At 33.7% G+C, this 22,286-nt stretch overlaps 1 protein-coding gene across 2 annotated transcripts in view; it reads right to left on the bottom strand.

Moving 5' to 3' along the window:
- Positions 1–1,771: 1,771 nt before the first annotated feature.
- Positions 1,772–22,286, bottom strand: part of CSMD3 (CUB and Sushi multiple domains 3) — a 1,244,673-nt gene continuing 1,224,158 nt past the window's right edge. For both annotated transcript variants that reach the window (XM_059165746.1, XM_059165745.1), the window contains 6 exons: positions 21,501–21,566; positions 15,700–15,858; positions 13,452–13,564; positions 10,551–10,638; positions 7,861–7,996; positions 1,772–3,781 (listed from right to left, as the gene is read on the bottom strand). In XM_059165746.1, the coding sequence (XP_059021729.1) occupies positions 3,622–3,781; positions 7,861–7,996; positions 10,551–10,638; positions 13,452–13,564; positions 15,700–15,858; positions 21,501–21,566 (722 nt within the window). In that variant the 3' untranslated portion in view covers positions 1,772–3,621. The remainder of the gene's footprint in view (positions 3,782–7,860; positions 7,997–10,550; positions 10,639–13,451; positions 13,565–15,699; positions 15,859–21,500; positions 21,567–22,286) is intronic.

Below are 22,286 nucleotides of genomic sequence, written 5' to 3'. Positions count from 1 at the left end.
GGTGACAGAGAGATATTTCTCAGATTTTTACAACATGAATATCTTCTTGAATCAATACTCCCTTTCCTCCAAAGTTATCCTAAAAAAAAAAGGAGCAAATCAATATTTTTCAGCCAAATTTCAAACGACTTATTCTAAAATATTTCTCAGAGTTATGAATTTCTATAATCTACAGGTTTTTTACTTTGCTTAAACTTGCCTATTTTAAATTTATATATATCAATACAGATTAATACTTTGACAGACAATGTATTCTCTTAATCTCCTTAAGAGAGTATCTTCTAGTTTTATTTTTGTTGACTCTTCTGGCCAGTGACATGTCCTTTCTCTCTTGCTCTTTCTAAGTGAAAAGGACAGGTTAAAAAAAAAAATCTGACCCTTTGGTCTATTTCCACAATCATTATCATCAGGCTCTAGTATCAAGAGATCCTGAGTGGAAACTTGGAACCTCTCGGTTTTAATGTTTTAAATATAAGGGAAGTACAAGAAGGCTCTTTAAAATAAACTTCTTTAATTGAAATTTAATAAGAGAGTAGAGCTTAAATATTCTCCTCAAAAGAAAGTACACATTTATCATCACACTGTGAAGTTTAAATACCTTCCAATTTTGTTGATTATACTCCAATAAAGCTAGTAAAAATTAAAAATAAAATTACTTCAACTAAAACTGATACTAACTTTTGAGAGGGTTAAGGATAAAAGGCATTAAAATAAAAAATGATCAAAGGCTAAAAAGGAGAAGACACGAAACAGGAAAGGATATTAAGAAAATTATCAGAAGAGAGAAAGTAAATTAAAAAGTAAAAAAAAAAAATGAGGAAGTAAAAAAGCATAGAGAGGAATAAAAATAAGGACAAACAACAATAAGGGAAAACATAGGAGACATGAAATGAGTGTAAGATAGAGGTAATACAGTTAAAGTTTAAAAAGAAACTACAATCATGTCAAGAAGCATTCATTTCTCAAATGAAAGTGTAATAAACCTAGACAGACCTTTAAAGGCTGGAGGTGGAGGCTATGAAATACAAAGGCAATATATTTTGTGAAAGAGTTCTCTAATAAAATTAAATTTAAATAACTTGTGAGTTGAACTTCATAGACTCTTAATCAGTTTCTTGAATACAAAATTTGCAAGATAGATATCTTTTTGAATATCAGTTTAATGTAGCTATTCAAAAGATTATTAAGTTCCTACCTATGAAGGATGATAAAAATAAGTATCTCTAAGAAAACACACTATAAGGGAGCCTGGATGGCTCAGTGGGTTGAGCCCTCTCAGCTCAGGTCATGATCTCAGGGTCCTGGGATCCAGCCCCGCATTGGGCTCTCTGCTCAATGGGAAGCCTGATTCCCCCTCTCTCTCTGCCTGCCTCTCCGCCTACTTGTGATCTCTCTCTGTGTCAAATAAATAAATAAAATCTTTAAAAAAAAATAAAAAGAAAGCACACTATAGAAATATAAGAAATCATCAGATAAATTTAGACAGTAGTGTTAAAATAGTTACACATAAGGAAAATTCTAAGATGAGCTTCTTATGATATTATTATGTTTAGTGGAAATCTGTTTACTTCTAAAAGAGTGTCACCCTTGGGGAACTATAAAACATAAAGAAGAAAAACACCCATGTCTCACTATTATGTTGCTAGATAAGTATAAAGTATGTAGTTTGGGAACTTTAAAACATCAAATGAATTTGGGCTGTTTATTCTTTTTGCTATCCAGTCAGTACACTGGCAGACAATTTTGAAAAGAAAACACATTTTACAAAAGCAATTATTCATTTTTATTTTGTTTACATTGCACTGAAAATTTACATCATACTTTTACAAAGTTTTTTTCATAAAAATATACTTCTTTACAAAAGTGTATGCATTAATATAAGAGGAGTAGCCAGTTGCAGAAGAAACATTGTTTAAACAAGATCTTAAATGTATTAACCTTAACATTAATGAATGAATCATTGTTATTGCAGTCATTTGAATAAACAAGAATAAATAACTGATGGCATAAAATTTAAAACAGCATCCTGTCAGTAGAGTACAATGTTGAGAAAATTGTATGAATTTCCAAAACAATGTATCTCAAAGTGGTTTACAAGAAATTCACTAAATGTTGTAGAGATAGATCCAAGCAGCGCTTCCGGGTGCAATGATTTCTCTTAGGCACTCTGTCTCATGATACAAAAAGTCGAGACTGTTTACAGAGTTTTCCGCATTTGAGAGGGACAACAACAAAGAGTTCACACTGGGTACAGAATTTATTCAACGAAGTAAAACATGCTATAAAAGGAAGACAATGGCCTATTAAATCAATATGCTGGCATTGCTGTGATACAGTTGTAAATGAGCCACCAATAATTTGCAAATGCAAATCTTAATTTGATGATGAAAGAAATCTGTCATATCTGAAACCTGCTTCTTGAGAATAAGAGTATAGAAAGTTCAAAATACATGAAAATTTGGAAAATCTACGACATTAGGAAATAAATTTGTATTGGTGATTTGAAAGTGTAAATTTTTTTGTAGTCATTATATTTATGGACTGGTCCAAAATGTATGTCTAACTCACTGTTAGATAAAAGTTAAAAGCTTAAAATCTTATACTTCTAACTCATTGTTGATTAAAGTTCAAAACCATGTGAAATAAATTTGGAGACTCAACTGGAAGGAAAATAGGATATATCATAGATTAAATATAGTAGATTAATAGGTTCTATTTGGTCTTTCAAAAACTTTGGAAAGTGTGGTAAAGGATGATAAGTTTGGTGTCTCAGATAACTGCAAAATCATCACTATTACAGATAATTTTTGCCAGCTAGAGTGGTTTCTGGGTGACAAAACAGGCAGAAGCGAGGTGTTAAACACTGCCCCATGACTTATGGAATAATATTGGCTATAACATAATGAGGGAAATTGGGAGACTAGCACAATGATCTTGCGATTTGTAGAAACCATGACAACCAGTCTACAAAGAATAGCAGTATGACACTGAAGAACAAATACCAGAAAGAGTCAAATCAGAGTAGGCAGTCTTATCTCTTTTGTGGCATGAATTCACTCATAAACACTTCAGGGCATGACTCAATCTGAAATAACCGTGGAAATAAGGAAGACAATGACTCAATTAACAAGAACAGATACTGGATAGAGTGGTGTGAAATACAGACTCATGGGTATGATGTAGCTCATGACAGTTAAAGAGAAGTCAGTGATCTATTGACTCTTGTAAGTATAGCTCTTATTTTCTACCCTATATCTTTTTTTTTTTTAAACCCAGTCCCTCTAATATACTTTATAAAGCACAGAAATACTGATAGTGGATGCTCCTCCAATATATGCAAATAAGTTTATGTTTTAGAATAATCTCCTTTTAAAAAAAAGCAAATAAACTGTGAGTAAGCACTCTCAGAGTGCAGCCAAATTTCTGTAAAACTCTCCATGGTAAACATGAAGAAGAATTATGGTCCAGTTTATGAAAAAACACTCTTCTCTATCATTCCTCAGGAAAAGGTGACCCAGCAAGTCCTGAAAAGTGTGCTTTAATTTGTTTAGCAGTGAACTAAATGTGCACTGTTTTGTGTGTCGATTTCCAAGCTTCTGAAGAAGGCAAAGAGTTGCCGAGTTAGACCATTGTGCAGACCGTGTTCAAGTTGGGATCGAAACGTACTGCTTTCCCTTCCACTGACTTTGCGTTGGTATCATACATGGGGTTTTCAAAAGCTGCTTGGCCATTGTTATTTTCATGAACTGAACATCCTGTATACTGTGTTTTGGGTGCAGTCCTGTTGATGAGAACATTGATTAGCTATGAGTTAATGTTCTTCTAGAAACAACAGAGTAGGACTCAAATATAACATACTTGAGTTATCATTCTTAATGCATAATGTAACTTCAAAATATTAATTGAGAAATCATAAGCTCAACACATCGAATTTGAACAATTCACCAGTCACTTGTAAACCCTGAGTGATTTTTATTATTTACATATAATACATATTAATGTACACTACCAATATGAGTAATACAAGTATAAATAAATGTATTATGGCTATTTTCATCAATTTAAATTTTCTGATGCAATAATAAACAACCATTGTGAATTTGCATGTATAATGTAAGTATTTATGGTGATGATAAAATGTATATCTCATTACTATCCATCCATCCATTCATTCATTTTTCAAATATTTACCAAGCTTCTGTTATACCAGGCATGAACTTGGACTTTGGATACAGAATTTAAAAAAAAAAAAAAATACAAGGAAGGCATCACTCTCATGGAGCTCATAAGGTAGTAATAGAAAATAATCAATCAATAAATATTTATAAATGAGTTAAAATAAATGAGTTAAATGAGGTAAAATAAAATGAGTTAAATGAGTTAAAATATAATAAATGAGTTAAATGAATGAGTTAATGAGTTAAATGAGTTAAAATAATGAGTTAAAATAAAAGGAGTTAAATGAGCTAAAATAAAATGAGTTAAATGAGTTAAAATAAAAATAAATAAAATAAGAAAAATAGCTAATAAGAAGTGTTCTGATAAAAAGGAAAGCTGTTGATATGACAGGAAGTAACAGGGACCCACTTTAGGAACAGTAATAAGAAAAAGTATCTCTGAGGTAGTAAAATGTAATCTGAGACTTGAAGGACAAGAAGAAGCCAGTTCTGGACTAATTAAAAAGTATTTCAGAATGAGCAGACAACTAACATTGAGGCCTAATTTGGGATGGTACTTAGAGTATCCTAAAAACATACTCAATTTCCTTAAAAATGACATATATAAGAACAGGAAACTCAAAATCTCAAAGAAGAAGGGACTGTACTGATAACTAAGTCATGAAAATAGTTTCCAAAGAGTTACTGATAACTGAACATTTGATTTTACTTAACAAAACACATGGATTCTAGGCCAGCTAGTATAACTTGCTGGTCCTGATTCCTTCTTCCTTTTTTATTTCTCTCTCCTTTGGCATTTTTGATTTCTCGTTTCCCACATTCCACTGGATAATTTGCTGACGTTCATTATGGTATAAAGGCGGACTTGTTCCTACCTGTTTCTGGGACCTAATTACCTCAAAATAGATCTGCTTCTCAACTCCTATGTTTACACCAAACACCACAAATTTCAACTACTTTATCATATTTTGCATTTGTATTATATTATTTTATTATCCCTAATGCATTTTCTGAATTTTTCTCTGTATTAAGGATTGTTAGATGACTTGTATGGCAATACATTTTGTTAAAGCTATCTTAAGTTTCTTTGAATGGGATCACCTAAATAGTTATATTGCTTACAACTTGCTCCTGCCAGGTGCATAATTCTAATGAATAATATTTGTCTCTATTTTTTCAAACTATATTCACAATAAAATCCAGAAGAAAGGGACACCTGGGTGGCTCAGTGGGTTAAAGCCCCTGCCTTCATCTCAGGTCCTGATCTCAGGGTCATGGGATGGGAGATGGGAGCCTGCCTCCCCCACCCCCTCTGCCTCTCTGCCTACTTGTGATCTCTCTCTTTCTGTCAAATAAATAAATAAAATCTTACAAAAAAAAAAGCAACATCATTTTCTTCTAATTAAGCAAGAATCATGAAGAGATAAAGAAATGTTATAAAAATATTGAACAACAGCTTTAAGGAAAATAATACCAAGTTTCAGAAAAGTTTACAACATCAACAAAAAGTAACTTAAAATGAATTGAACTTTTACTTATAAGAGCTAAACCTATTATACTCTTTGGAGAAAACATACAGGTAAATCTGTTCTGGATTCATGACCTTGAATCTGGCAATGGTTTCTTAGATATGACACTTCAAGAACCAATAACAAAAGAAAATAGATAAATTGGACTTTACCAAAATGAGGAACTTTTATATATCAAATGACACTATCAAGAGAATGAAAATGCAACTCATAGGAAGGGGGGAATATCTGTAAACCATATATGTGTCATGAGTCTAGTTTCCAAAATCTATAAAGAACTCTTAAAATTCAACAACAAGACAAATGACTCAATTAAAAAATGGGCAAATACTTGAATAGGCATTTCTTCAAAAGAAAATGGCCAAGAAGCACTGAAGAGATGCTTAGTGTCATTGGTAATTAGGGAAATGCAAATCAAAACTACAATGGGATAGCACTTCACACATACATTAGGATGACTATAATAAAAAGAAAGAAAAAGAAAAGAAAAGAGAAAATAACAAGTGTTGGCATGGATGTGGAAGAAGTAGAACAGTCATACCTTGCTGGTGGGAGTATAATATGGTGCAGTTGCTCTGCAAAACAGTTTGGTGCTTCCCCAGTAAGTTAAATAAACGATTACCACAAACCCCAGCTATTCTGTTTTGGGGTATACACCCAAAAGAATTAAAGCTGGTGTCCAAACAAAAACTTGCACAAGTGTCTATATCAGCGCTATTCACAACAGCCAACATGTAGGAGCAATCCAAATGCCCATCAACTGATGAATGGACATATTTAAACATAACACATTCAAACACTGTGGAATATTATTCAGACACATGCTATAACATGGAAGAAACTTGAAAACATTATGTTAAGTTTAAGAGACCAGGTATAAAATATCCCATAGTATGTGATTCGATTTATATGAAATACCCAGAATAGGCAAACAAATGCAGATAGAAAGCAGATTACCAGTTGCCTAGGGCAGGGATAGGAAGAGTGGGGGATGACTGATTAGAGGGCACAGAGTTTCCTTTTGGGATGATGGAAATACTCTGGAACTGGCAGTGGGGGCCCCATGACATTGTGAATATACTAAGTGCCACTGAACTATACACCTAGGATGGCTTAAATGGTTTCATGTTATGCATATTTTACAAAAATAGTTTTTTTTTTTTTTTTAAAGATTTATTTATTTATTTGACAGAGATTACAAGTAGGCAGAGAGGCAGGCAGAGAGAGAGAGAGGAGGAAGCAGGCTCCCTGCTGAGCAGAGACAAAAATAGTTTTTAAAGAAAGATCAGAATAGCCTGCTTTATAGATAAATTTAGTGATGAGTTTTTCTCATTAATAAAATCTGATATTGACAAACAAGGCCTAAGGTGCTGCTAAAATTCAATAGTTACACATTCATGTAATATTAAATAAACCATTCTTAGATAATCTAGACTGAAATTTATAATAATATCGGTTTTCAAAAATATATAATAACAGTCATTTAATTATCCCATTATCTACATATCTTTTTCTTGATAAAGGATAGTCCCAAAGAGCAGACAATTGTATAATGAAGCCACTTGGGATGTTGGAAAGGACATAATAAACAAGGACAAACTAATAAAATGTACAGTCATGTAGTTGATATATCAGAAACACAACATTAACTGCATAGTCTAAAAGCAGCAGAAGAAAAAAAGAAGATTAGAGGATTTTACCATCTGTCTGCCTGGGTAAAATTGGTCAGCATTGTCATGTAAACTAAAGAGGTCTGGACACAAGCTTCTTCTTAGTTCTCTAAATAAATCCGGCAGCAGGTATCACATCTTTGATTTAAACCTTAATCTGGTTTTGTATCCCTAAAGTCTCATTATGGATAATGCAAAACTAACTGACACGATTAAGTATGTACCAGGAAATCTATAGTCAAAAGTAGGAAGGGTTAAGTTGAATGTTTGTGGGAATGAACAGAGCAATTTTTGTTTTATCGTGTTGTGGTGATGGGAGGCAGGTCGGGGAAATGAGGTTTTTAACAACAGTTGCAATATCTGGCACACATTATTTTCAACAACCCAGGAGAAAATGGAAATTAGGATTTGAAAGGGAATACTAAAAGGAACATGAAATTGAAGATTTTGGAAATGTTTTGTAGGTGAAATCAACAAACTTACCTTTGTTTATAAAGATAAAATCCAAATCCTGCAAATATAAGTGCAAAAAAAGGCACAAGAATAGCAATGGCCACAGAACTACTGTTGGTACCATGAGGCTGATTTGAAGAATTTGAGCCTTCTGACGTGTTCAGTCCTATAAGATTAAAAAAAAAAATCAACTTTATTTGATCACAATTGATTTTTATATTTATGAACCCATCACTTTCTTTCTTTCTCAAGATATCTATTTGGAAAGAATCTAGATGTCCATCAACAGATGAATGGATCAAGAAGATGTGGTATATATACACAATGGAATACTATGCAGCCATCAAAAGAAATGAAATCTTGCCATTTGTGACAACATGGATGGAACTAGAGCAAAATAAGTCAAGCAGAGAAAGACAACTATCATATGATCTCCTTGATATGAGGAAGTGGTGATGCAACATGGGGGCTTAAGTGGGTAGAAGAAGAATCAATGAAACGAGATGGAATTGGGAGGGAGACAAACCATAAGTGACTCTTAATCTCACAAAACAAACTGAGGGTTGCTGGGGGGAGGGGGTTTGGGAGAAGGGGGTGGGATTATGGACATTGGGGAGGGTATGTGCTTTGGTGAGTGCTGTGAAGTGTGTAAACCTGGTGATTCACAGACCTGTACCCCTGGGGATAAAAATATATGTTTATAAAAAATTAAAAAAAAAAATCTATTTGGAAATGTACATAGGAAACAAAGGTAATTCATGAAACTCCTTCAACTCTTTTCCGTACAAGTTCGTAGAGAGCATTCTATGTATAAGGCATTTTTCCAGGGAAGGAGGCAGAATAAAAAATAAGCAGGGTCTCTGAACTGAAGAGTTTATAGCATTGTGGAAAGAATAACATGACAGAAATAATCGTAGACATCAAGCATGAATTAATTATCAATGTGCTTTAGGAAGAGAAGAAATAATTCCATCTGGTGGTGTGTAGGAATGCATTCGGGAGAATATACAAGTGAGGCTGGCTTTGAAGAATTCATAGAACAATGGATGAAGAAGGAAGCAAGACCATCATAAGCCCAGAAGTGGGAAGGTGAGCGGCATGTTTAGAAGCTGTGACAAGCACTGGTTGTAGCTGTGTGGAAAGGATGTAGAGAGAAGTATGTATCAGTGTGGTAGGAGTAGGATGCTAAAATGGAAAACTGTGGTCAGGTCCTGAAAAGCTATAAGCATCATTCTAAAGAGTTCAAACTTATTAGCTACTTGTGGTGAGTGACAACAGAGGGTTTTAGAAATAAAAGCCCCTGTGATAAGACATACAATTTAAAGCAGTGACTTGGGTGGGGTGGACTTCAGGGAATCTGGACTAGAAACTAGCCTACTTCAAGGTCATAGCAACATCCCAGATAAAAATGGAAAATGATCCGTATCCTAGAACACTTGGAAGAGCATGAAAAAATAGATGCAGGAGAACATTTTGTAGTTAAAAAGCAACAGAACCTTTTTGTGAGGATAAGATGTAAGAGGGCACAGAATGAGAAGGGTTCCACTTGGGGGTGAGTAAATGGCAAAGACATTAGCAAAGTTAGTAAATGAGAAGAATCAGGTTGGTTAACATGTTGGCATAAGGATCAGGGGAGAGAAAATAATGGAAAGGATGTATTCTGTGTTTTGCTTTTATTTTCCCCAGAAAGAAATAGCTCCTTTTTTAAAATAGGTTCTGTTTTAGACATACAGTGCATGCAAAGCTTTTGGGAATAGTTTGCATAAACATCTTGCATTAAATTACACAACTATGTTAATGTACTGTGTCAACAAATGTTTTATCTGGTTTTCAAACTAACACAATTTTAGGCAAGACATTATCTGAAATGACATCTTGTTATTGTTCACTTAGAGAAAGCTCATTTCCCTTTTTGATAAAGAGTTATGTACAACTAAATCACACCTTAGTCCAGGTTAAAAGTTAATACCTTATTTCTACCTTATTTTTCAGGGACTCAGAATATTTATGTAAAAGTTCGAAGTAATGGAATTTTTAAGATAAACATCAAATAGTACTTTTTAGAGCCTGAATTTATTCTTTATATATCAATACCACTATAAAATAATGGGAGACAATATACCTTAGGAAAATTACATACCAAAAGCTATGTTAATAATTATATTCAAGAAAGACCATTAAATGTCTGTGTACACTCTAGAAGAGTTGAGAATGTTGAAACCTGTGCCTCCTACTACATGAAATTTACATATCTGACTAGCATAAAGCCCCAAAATAGGGTCCATTCCTCAAAGTTATTTTCCCTTTCCAGACATATGACATTTTCAAAGTGCCACTACATTTTTGAAAGAGAAAGTTGCAACAATATTCAAACTGAAGAGAAGTACTGCAATTCTGAATAAAATAAAATAATTTATAATTTAATATTTTCTTTTATATTTGCATCACTTTTTCTCTTTTTTACTTGCTAAGGGCAAGACAGTGTGTCATATTTATTAGAAATATGACAACAACCAAGCACTGTACAGGGTTGGTACATGGAGAATCAATATTTTGAAGAATGAGATTATTTAAAAGGCTATCAAATATATCAATGTATAATCCTGACAATGCAAAATTCAAAATGCAGGAAGTGTGCCTAATGTACAGAATCCACTGTACTTTCTTATGATGTCTGGAGTAATAAAGGAACTACATGAAAATGAAAATGAATACATTACCCAGTCTTTGTAGTCCAAATTGCCCATAATCTTTGCCCTGAATAAATCCTTGAAATACGTAAGTAGCTCCATCAGGCTCAGCAGAAACCTAAAAATATTTATAAGGTTGATTAAATCTGAAGATTGGACATAGCTATATTTTCCCAGCCTTAATAAATATTCAGTTTTACTCTCAAATGAATGTTATGCAAAGTTCCTAACTCTGTATCTTCCTCCTACGTAAAACATAGCATACTGTGTAAATTTGCCATTGTTAAAAGCAAAATCAAAATTTTCACTTTTAACTAATTAGGATATTAGAAAAAGGGGGTTGTTATTACTATAATGATGTAGAGATTTCTCTTAGGCTAAGATACCTGCTGTCAAAAAAAAAGGACAATGATATGATGAAAGAGAATAAAGCAAATGATCAATTAAAAATTAAAATATAATAGGATGCTTGGCTGGCTCAGTCATTGGGCATCTACCTTTGGTTCAGGTCATGATTCCAGGGTCACAGGATAGAACCCCACATCAGGCTCCCTGCTCGGTGGGAAGCCTGTTTCTCCCTCTCCCACTGTGTTCCCTCTCTCTCTCTCTCTCTGTGTCAAATGAATAAATAAATAAAATCTTTTTAAAAATTAAATATAATAAAACCATACTTTGTAGATTTTATTCCTGTTTAGCATGCATGCCCTCCTTCTCTCCTCCTCACCAAGCTTTCCATCTCATTGAGCTTAGTCCTGTGACTTGCTTTGGCCAATGGAATGTGGGTGGAGTTAACAAGAAGTCAGTTCTAAGCCCAGGCCTTAAGAGGCATGTTTCCATTATAATAAGTGAAAGAAACCAGTCACAAAAGACTACATATTGTATGATTTCATAAATAAGAATATCCCAAACAGAGACATCCATAGAAACAGAACATGGATTTATGGGTGCTTAGAGTTAGGGTGGAGATAAGGGATGAATGGGTAGGGTGATAGCTAAAGGATGTGGAGTTTCTTTTTGAGGTGATAGAAATATTCTAAAATCAACTGTGGAGATGGTTACACACTTGCAAATATACTAAAAACCACTGAATTGCATACTTTATACGGGTGAATTATAGGGTATATGACTTATATCTCAGTGGAGATGTTTAAAACACATCATCCCTCAGAGCTTCTGACATCTGACAAGAGAATATGCTGTGGGTAGCTTCTGCTTCTCCAGGCTGGGCCCCAGAATAAGATACCTGAAGCAGACCTGAACTTGCTACCACTTGCCTCAAGTGGCACCCACAACTAACTTTGACTCTGAGATTTTGTGATTTTGTCTAATGTTGTAAAAGCTGACTATAACATGCATCTTGCATGTATATAAAATCCTATATTTAAGAAATACATGAGTACTGTGATTTTGTCTAATGTTGTAAAAGCTGACTATAACATGCATCTTGCATGTATATAAAATCCTATATTTAAGAAGTACATGTGTACTGTGATTTGATCTTTCTTTTTTTTTTTTTTAAAGATTTTATTTATTAATTTGACAGAGAGAAATCACAAGTAGACTGAGAGGCAGCCAGAGAGAGAGAGAGGGAAGCAGGCTCTCTGCTGAGCAGAGAGCCCAATGCGGGACTCGATCCCAGGACTCTGAGATCATGACCTGAGCCGAAGGCAGCGGCTTAACCCACTGAGCCACCCAGGCGCCCCTGTGATTTGATCTCATAAACAAAACAGAAATAGATATATTTCAGTGTTCTTGTTAACTAGTAATGTGAATTGGCTCTGGGTTTATTTTACTTAGTTACCAGAGTCCTGTACATTATTGTAAAAGTTGTAAAGCACCTAGAATCCTCACCCTAAAAAGCAAACTATCATACCAATCTATCCATAGCAGCCTGGCATGTCAGAAGAAGTGATTTATTCCTTATTATCAGACATCATATTCTGGTCATGGTCATTTTTAAAAATGAAATCCTCCTCAAATGAAGAGCTCAAACTCTAATATTTAAATGAATGAATTCATTCTGTTTGCTTCCTAGATGAAATAATACAATTACACAATTTGAGTGCATTGAAGACACGAGTTAGTTTCCAACTCCACGAACACCGGCACAGATAGAGAAATAAGATAAACATTTTTTTTCCCCCCTCAGGCACTAAACTTACTGAAGCCTATGACCTACTATCTTCTTTCCCTCTAGGCCTTCCTTGTAAAAGAAGACTTGTTACTTTAGGATGTAGTCAGAGCTCTCCTGCTTGTTTTTTAGGAAAGACTCCAGGGGAATATGTGAATAGAAGATTTGTTGCTTCCAACTCCCAATTTAGAAACTCCATTCACATAAGTGGCTGAATAGGATAGGGTGATTCCACTGTGAAGCTATGGTAACCATTTTCCACATCAAGTCACTTACGTAACTTCCTTTTCATAAACAACTTTATAAAATATTCTAAGTATTTTGTAAAGTATTCTAAATCTGTTAAATTTAGATTAAAAAGCTTAAATGTAATGGGCATCCTTAATTTTTCTGCTGCATTTCATAAATCACCTAAATAGGTCTTAAACAGTGGGTCCAGACAAAGAATGAATTATAGTTTATCCAGATTTATTTATCATAGTACTGACCATAGACAAATAGATTCGATGAAACCACTAAAAAACTATATGGCCCTCATACACATAAATATTACAAAAGTTAGCAAAATTCATCAGAATCCAGTATTCTTAGGTTTAACATTCTAGATTACTAAGTATTTACAACTGAATTTTTTTTTCAAAATAATTTACCCATAATAGTAATCTTGCCATTTTATATGTGCATGTGTATTTATAATTAGCTAAATTTAGAAAATTACCTTTTTCTGGAATCTTAATGACAAATTATAGTATAAATTGGTTATTAAAATCAGCGGTAGACATTTAAACAACTATACTTACAAAGCCATCCATCGCCCAATTGTCCTCTTTCATTTTCTTCACAGAAGCATGAGTTGGTACTTTAATAAGGTAGATATGTAACATCAGGCGAGCTTCCTGGCTTTTATATACCCCTGTAAAATGTAAGGACATTTTAGTCTACAAATTTTGTAAATAATTATGCTTCATTTTATTATCTTTGACTCCTTAAATATATCATGTAATACATGTCATAGAAAAGAAATCAAACAAGGCCAAGTTGAGACCAGCTTCATCCATAACGCTTTCCACAAATCCTACAAAATATGTTAATCCCTCAGCAGAAATTCTCAATTTAAATCTTAATTGTGGGGTTAAATTACCTATGCTCTTAAAATTAAGTATTACTGTTCTTACTAAAATCATTCCATGATATTATAAACAAAATAACTTCTTCTCCCAAAGAAATTTAAAATCTTTGAAGATACACATCAAGTGTTAAAATCCCTGATATTTTTCTTAATAATGAATTGGGTGCCAACTCTGAAAGAATATTCTAGGTTCTACTGGAGCCACAGAGAAGAATATATATGTGTCTAAAGATAGAATGCTTAAAAGCATTTCCAATGAAGTAGATGTTAGTCACATGTATATCCAACAAAACACATTAAAAAATATATAAATAAGAGACCAGAAGAGAGAAGGATCATTTTACAATGGAGTGATCAGGAAATGCTTATTAAGGAAAAAAAAGCATTCAGACTGGGTCCTAAAATCAAGTAGGGTCTTTAGTTTAAGTAGGTAAATATAGATAATGGCATAAAAGAGAAAAGCAAACATATATACAATTATTTTTATTTTTTTCTTAAACAGTGAGTATCCTAAGAGTAGGAATAAGCTGGAATATAAATAAATGTACTTAGGGGAATAATAGGACAGAAGTCTCTAAGGAAAAATTTTGTGATTAATTTATGGTTGAAATTTGACTCATGCATTCATTTACTTAATCTTTCGCCTGTGTAATAAGGTGTCATAAGAATATGCTGAGAATACAGAGATGACACATAGTCATCTAAAGTAAGTTACAGTTAACAGAGAAAGACATAAAAGGGATAAAAAATAATATTGTTGGGAAAATGTTACAGTTGATTTACATAGAGACAGTGATAACAAATTTATTTATGCCGGTTTTTCTATATTTGTAGGAATTTGTTTTGAGATTTTTCTAGATTAGATTAAACATACACTTATTTTTGCAGGCTCTTATAGAAAATAAAGAAAAACGTTATCTCAAAGTTAAATAAATCAGTATCACAATTTAAATGAATTTATTTTGTTAATAGAAATCTTCTTTCAATTTATATTACTGTAACTGTATATAGCTTTTTAAATATAATACATATTAGTTTCTGACACTTTTACTTTGGGCTTAACGGAGAATCATTCCCTAATTTAAATTCACTACTTAGACAATATTCACTGAGGCTTATTTTGTTCCAGATGCTTTTCTGATTTCTGAGGTATAGTAATGAAATAGAGGGCAAAGAGCTTCCCTCTTGGAACTTATACTGTTGGAGTATAGACAAGTAAATAATGTCATATCATGTCATGTATTACCATATTATACTATAAATAGTGAAAAGAAGAAAGTGAAACAGAATAAGACTAAGAGTTTATGTCTTTGTTTGTAATGAGAATATTACTTTAGATAGGGTCATTGGGAGTACTGTTGATGAGACGACATTTGAGAAAACATCTGAACATCAGAAAAAAACAGAAGAAACACAATGGGGGAAATGGGCCGTACATCAAGGACACAGAAACTTGAGAAGGCTGAGCAGTTGGATAGGTTTCTGGGTCCCTTATGCTTCTTTAAAATAGTATAGCTCTACCTTTTCTGTCTTCAGTTATGGTATACACTGAAATATTCTCATTTGAAGAAAGGATTTTGTGCCCATAAAATAGGTTGTAAGTCATTGAGCTAGTCTCTTTGGTGTTACGAGAATACAGAAAAATTCAGTTATTCCAATCAAAAGTTCTTTTCTATTTCATGATGCCTCATTCTAGCTACATCAAAATATTCATGAACAAGCTTATTTCAAAATCAGCTTTTCATTTGTGTAGTAATATTCATGTATCCATCCAAAAATCAGAAAGCCTTGTTTCTGAATAAATTATGAATGTCATTAAAATGTAACAAATATTCACAGTATAAAAATCACTAATAAAAATGATAAAATGATGGAGGCAAAGGCATGAAGGCATCATTTGCTATTCTTTAATGTGATACCTGAAAGTAGAAGTTCCATGTTGCTATTACTGAGTGTAGCATTGACTCTCCCAGTGGAAGCATTGAAACTAGTAACTGTCAAGGTCATAGGTTGTTTCCTTCCTTTGAAATTGTAAGAGCCTTTCCATATATAATTTTGGGCAAACACATCATCAGGAACTGTGAAGAGATTAAAGACACATATTAATTTTATGGTGCCCTATAAATATAAACAATAAAAAGTAAATTAATGCATATTAGTTTATTGAATAATGAAATTTTGCTAAATACTCAATAATGTGAAATGTGTATTATAAAGTGAATTCTTCATATACATGTTTCAAGTTTTTTGGAATAAACCAAAACTGCAATAACCTATATTTGTACTCATACCCGAGTCATCAATCAAAGATAGACAGCACCAATTAAAGACACAAGGCTTAAATTCAGAACCAGCTAAACATCAAATACACTTATATTTGGTCTCCTCCAGTAACATCATTCAGAAGAAAAACAAAATGATTTTACTGAGCCATGTCAGTCTATATTTAAGTCCCAAGAGGCCTGCTTTTCTTCTGGCAGTGTGAGTAGATTTATGCAGGAAGAGCATAGCGTTAAACCTCCCTCTTGCGGAATAGCACTTAAAGACTGTTAGGAGGGATGCTCCTTTGTCCCCTTTACAGAATACTGAGTCCAGTTATTTTAGTAATAGATGCTTCTGAGGAAGAACAGGGCTCCACCATATTGACAGCTTTGAATTTACAGGTATTTTTAGAAATAAAGGAATTGTCCCTAGAATTGCCCAACTCTCATGGGAGAAAGATGAATTGTGGCAGAATCAAATAATATCCTAAATGTTATAAAACTCTCATCTAAAGAAGGAATGCTCTTTATTTTAGATATAACCACATAAGGCATTATATTTATATAAATTCGTTATGTAATTTATCGTTACACAAGTCAAGGATGGCAAAGTCTACTCAGATTCTGAAAAAACCTGAGAAGCTTCCATTAACCATACACATCACAATAAAGTACATCTCCAAAAAGCAACAATTCCAGGGAGCTATGCCTATTTGTGCAAATGAGTAAATGACAGAATAGGGGAAAGCCTTTTTTTTCCTAACAAGGTACTGACAATTTGTCACCTGGTCTTCACTACACACATCACACTTTGCATCGCCAGATCGTAGAGGCTGGGGTTACATTCTCTGTGTTCTGCTCAGTAAACTAAAAGAGCAAAACTCCTGAAGACAGAAAAAACAAAACAAAACAAAACAAAACCCCCCAAAAAACCATGAAATATAAAATATGCTGAAGAGTTCAGTTTTTAATGAATATTTCTACACATGTGTTGTTCTATGGTAATTCAACAGCAATACAGTTAAAGGGTTAGAGCTGCAAGCCTGGAATTAGGATCCTTGTAGTAAAGTTTGTCCTTGGGTGCCTGGGTGGCTCAGTTGGTTGGGCAACTGCCTTCAGTTCGGGTCACGATCCCAGGGTCCTGGGATCGAGTCCCGCATCGGGCACCCTGCTCAGTGGGGAGCCTGCTTCCCCTCCTCTCTCTGCCTACTTGTGCTCTTTCTCCCTCTGTCAAATAAATAAATAAAATCTTTAAAATAAATAAATAAATAATAAAGTCTATCCTCTGCAATTTATAAACTGTGTGGTTTTGCATAGATTACTTAACTCTCTAAACTTGAATTTCCTCATGATTAAAATGAGGTTAACTTAGAGTTGTTGGGAAGAGTAAATGAGATAAGGAAAGTGAAGTGTTTAGCTAAGTGTTAGCTGCTACTATTACTACTACTGCTGCTGCTGCTGCTATTATTCAGATAAAATAGGAAAACTGTGGATCTTAGAGCTTACTACATAATTGCTAATAAAATATATATTTAGCAGACATGTAGTTAGTAAAATGAATGGTCCATAGTCTGGTTCTGTGACTCTGCTAAGTCATCCTTAGAGTGGCACTCCCTCCCCAAACCTCCAATTGCACAGCTATGTACGCTATAGGGGAATGTTACTCTACGTATGTCTGAAGGAGTCTTACTGAAACTTTGATACAGTGAATGAGTAAAAAGCCCTGGATCTGGTAAGCATGTGAAAGTTTTTAGTGAAAGAAAAGTGTACCTAAAACAAGTTTGTAGGAGAGAGTGACAGGCTATATTGCCCTGCACTAAATAGGTTCTCAGTCGTGCAGGAAAAAGCAGGAGCAAGAGAGAAAGCTATTCTAATGGCAATGCCTTGCAAATAGTAGACAGTAAGTAAGTGCTGTAGTCTGTCTGATTGTTTATTTCCACCCGGACTGGACTGTGATTACTCTTTGCTATCTCTGAACCTTTAAAGAAAACCTATTACATCTGCTGATCTTATCCATAGTCCTTAGGGGAATTAGTGTTGGTTGAAGAAGGTGAAAGAGAACCTTGACAGCAGGAGAAAAGAGCAATGGAAAGAACCAGATAGTGGCCACCGCCAAGTACATAACATCAGGTTTAATCACTGATGTGGAAGGAAATGTTTAACAACTGGGTCTTCTGAAAAACAAAACAAAACAAACAAAAAAGCTGATGTTCAGCCTTTGCTTATTTCTATGGTGTAAATATTACCACAGGAGCAGATTTCAAAGTTTTACCAATATGACATGGCTGAATGCAAAGTTTGGGTGAATGCGCAGAATTGTCTGCGATGAACCGCTCTCTACCTGAGGCTCAAACACGCCACTTACTGCCTTTTGAGAAATGCAACTCAGGTTGGGCAAAACAGGCACCATCTGGTCATTTCCATTCCCGTGTACAATGGGAATGATCATACTTCTTTCTATTGTTAGGTCTATTTTGATATTTAAATATGAATGTGAGTCTATCAGTTCTTTGTAAATTCTAAAATGTCATCCCGCTCTCTTTGATGTGGGTATCAGTGAAGTCTAAAATGTCATGATCCTTCCTTTCAAGATGTCTGATTTTAAACTTTACTTCACAGGTTGCTTCACAGTATTGCTTCAAATGTGGTATCATGCTCTTGACTGATACAATCGCCAAATTTCATTCTTGTTATTTTGGAGTAATCTAATCATCTAATCGTGATTTTAAATTAAATGTTTCTAATGTTTTCCCATTGAAAGTAGCATTTACTCTGAAGTTTTATCAATCTTTTTTTACTGAGGTTGAAGAAATTTCTTTCCTTTCTAATTTGTTAAGTCTTTTAAAGTTATAAATAGGTGTTGTGTTTTATCAAATATTTTCTGTGCAGGTATTGTGCTGATTAAAACTATCTGCATTTTAATTTCTTAATGTCACAGATTATTTTTAAGGATTATTTAATATAAAAATATCCCTGCATATCTATCATCCAATTTGAATCCAATTTGGTTCTGACATGTCAGCTTTTGGTTTTTCTGTTATACTATGATTTTGGATTTGATTTGCTAAGATTTTATGTAGGATATTTTCATCTGTACATCCTGAGTCAAATAAGCAGATTTATAATTTTCCCTTTTGTATAATGTCTTTCTGAGTTATTAGAATTATATTGGATTCATAGAATGATTTTTTTTCTTCCTTTTTTTGTTTTTTTTTTTTTTTTAAAGAGAGGGAGAAAGCGTGCATGAGTGGGGGCTCTGGGAAAAGGACAGAGGGAGACAGACTCTTATGAAAACTCCTGCTGAGCATGGAGCCCCACATGGGGCTCCATCTTATGACCCCAAGATAATGACCTTGAGATCATGGCTCTGAGATCACAACCTGAGCTGCAAACCAACAGTCATACATTTAACCTACTATGCCACCCAGGCACCCCTCATATGCCACCCAGGCACCCCACATAGATTTCCTTACTGGAAGAGATTTTTTTTTAAGATTTTATTTACTTATTTGACAGAGAAAGCGATCACAAGTAGGCAGAGAGGCAGGCAGAGAGAGAGGAGAAGCAGGCTCCCTGCTGAGCAGAGAGCCCAATGTGGGGCTCAGTCCCAGGACCCTGAAATCATGAAATCACGGAACCATGAAACCATGAAATCATGGTTATTCTCTTATACTGTAGTACATATCTTCTTAATAGGACTACTTAATTCACTAAGTCTGAGGCTTTCTACTTTTCTAATGTAAGAATTTAAAAGTATAAATTCCTCGAATAACTTTGCTTTTGATACAGTCCCCAAGTTTTGATATTTAGATTTTCAATACAGCTAAGTCCTAGTATATTTTTTCTTAAATTCCTCCTTTATGAATTATTCATAAGTATTTGTTTTTAATTTCCAAGCATTCAGAATTTTTTAAAAAATTCACCTTTTTATTGATTTTTACTTAAATCATGGTGAGATATCAGATCTGAATAATAACTTTGCTTTGGAATTTATGCATTTTTATTTATTACTTAATATATGATCAGTTGTTATACCTGTCACATTTGCCTTTGAATAAAATATGTATTCTATAATTGTTTGATATAGAAATATATATATATATATATATATAATATATGTATAATTGTGTTGTTCTTCCATATTCTTTTTTATTTCTTTTTGCCTGCCTATTTATTGGTGGCCATAGGTCATGTTTTGTCCAGGAAAGTCAGGTTTTACATTTGATATACTGGAGTTAGTACTTAAACACCTATCTGCTACTAGATAAAACATCTCCTTTGGAAAATACTGCACTGATAGACCACTGTGGTTTTCTGACTCCATTGCTAAACTTTCTTATGTTGATGTAGTCTTTGATTGCCCTCATGGCCTTCAGTCTATTGCCACTGCATGTTGAATAAATCAGTGTTTCAGACTGATTTTTCTTTCGTGGGTATGCCAGTTTTACAGCATGTACCTTGAGAACTTCTAAACACAACTAAAATTAGGAACTAACACTGCTCCTGGCTTAAAATAATGAGACCAAATCTGTCTTCAAGGCACAGATTAAATGTTTAATCTTTATCTGTAGCTTTTAATTTAAAGATTTTATTTATTTATTTATCAGAGAGAGAGAGAGTACACACAAGCAGGCAGAGTAGAAGGCAGAGGCAACAAGAGAAGCAGGCTACCTGCTGAGCAAGGAGCCCGATAAGGGACTTGGTCCCAGGATCCTGGTTTCACGACCTGAGCCAAAGGCAATGGCTTAACCAACTGAGCCATCCAAACATCCCTATAGCTTTTAATTTATATCATATAAATAAAATATGGACTAATACTAAAAAAAGGAGCTCATACATACTGAGGTCTTACTATGGGCTAAGTACTTCACATTTCATTTTCATGAAATTCATTTATAATAGTCTAATCCCTGTTTCTTTTCATAGATAAAGACATGGAGGCTTAGATAAATAAAATAACTTTCCAAAGTCATAGTGTAGTAGATGTGTAACACGGCAATTACATTAAGGCTGTAGGACTGAACAGCCCATGTTTTTAACGACTAAATTTAAAACTTTGGTCTTTAAATCAGTAAACTATAACTAAAATTGCTGAACTTTTACTTTCATATCAAGTGTATTTTGTTCCCTTTTTAAAAATCTATATTCCAAGCATCTCATTTTTTGTTTAAATGTTTTAAATAAAGCATTGCCAATATAGTACAGTCAATTTCAGATACTCCTGGGGGTATTTTATAGAGAGAACTATAAGCATTATTTTTGGAATATTAACATGTCTCAGAATTACATTCCTTAAAATTCAACATCTTAAAATAAAAAATTTCAAATTCCAAATAGTTAAATTCACGGTTTTCCCATACTGAATATATATTTTTCTAAATAATGTTTATTTTGTCAATAAAATGGTTGATCACTTCATAGAAATCATGACTTCTAGGAAAATAACTGAAATCACTAACCACTTAGCTTTGGGCTGGGTGTTCCTAGTGCAGGTCTTGGATCTTTCACCAGTATTTTGGAACCAGCTATGGAAAAAAAAAAGTAAAAGGTTTATAAAAGTTAATATAATTAATAACACACACAGTGATGCATTATCAGTTTTAATCTCTGACATATTGCATAGTTTTCTCCAAAATGTCCAATTCATCCTAACATCTCAGTACCTATTCAACACTTCCACTGTACAGCTAATGACTTCAGTAATTACTCCATTATAGTCCAGTGGGACAAGGGAAAGATTAGTGCTGCCCTATCATATCAGGATTCTTTTTCTTATTTTAAAGAATATGTAAACCATGTAAATCAACCTGTAAACAGTTGATTGCAGCATGGTTGCTGAAGGTTAAGGGTATGTTTCTTTTGCACAAAGGTAGAAATAATTTGGTAGGATGTGTTTCAAAATAAAAATTTGCTAAGGTGGTCCATGGTGTTATAAGAAATTTCATAAAATCAAAACTAAATGGATAAAACTAAGGTTTTAAGCCAAACCAAAGGTAGTTCAAAGCAGGGAAATCATGTGGGTTGCTAGATATGACTGCAAAGTTATGGGAGCTATGACATTCAGTGCTTGTAGATTGTAAAAAGGCAGATCTTTTTCTGAAGGATTATATAATGTCTTTCAAACATTTTAAAGGAAATAATTTGGGTGAACTGCACTCTTACTCTAAGACAGAGAACAATTTGGAAAGAAAGGGACGAAAGGGACATTGATACAGGCAGAGAAGTTAGGAGGCTCCTACAGTAAT

Source organism: Mustela lutreola, chromosome 3, assembly GCF_030435805.1.
Source record: "Mustela lutreola isolate mMusLut2 chromosome 3, mMusLut2.pri, whole genome shotgun sequence".
NCBI classification, from domain to species: domain Eukaryota; kingdom Metazoa; phylum Chordata; class Mammalia; order Carnivora; family Mustelidae; genus Mustela; species Mustela lutreola.
Note: the sequence above shows the minus strand (reverse complement) of the source record. Positions and strands in the feature narration are given on the sequence as shown.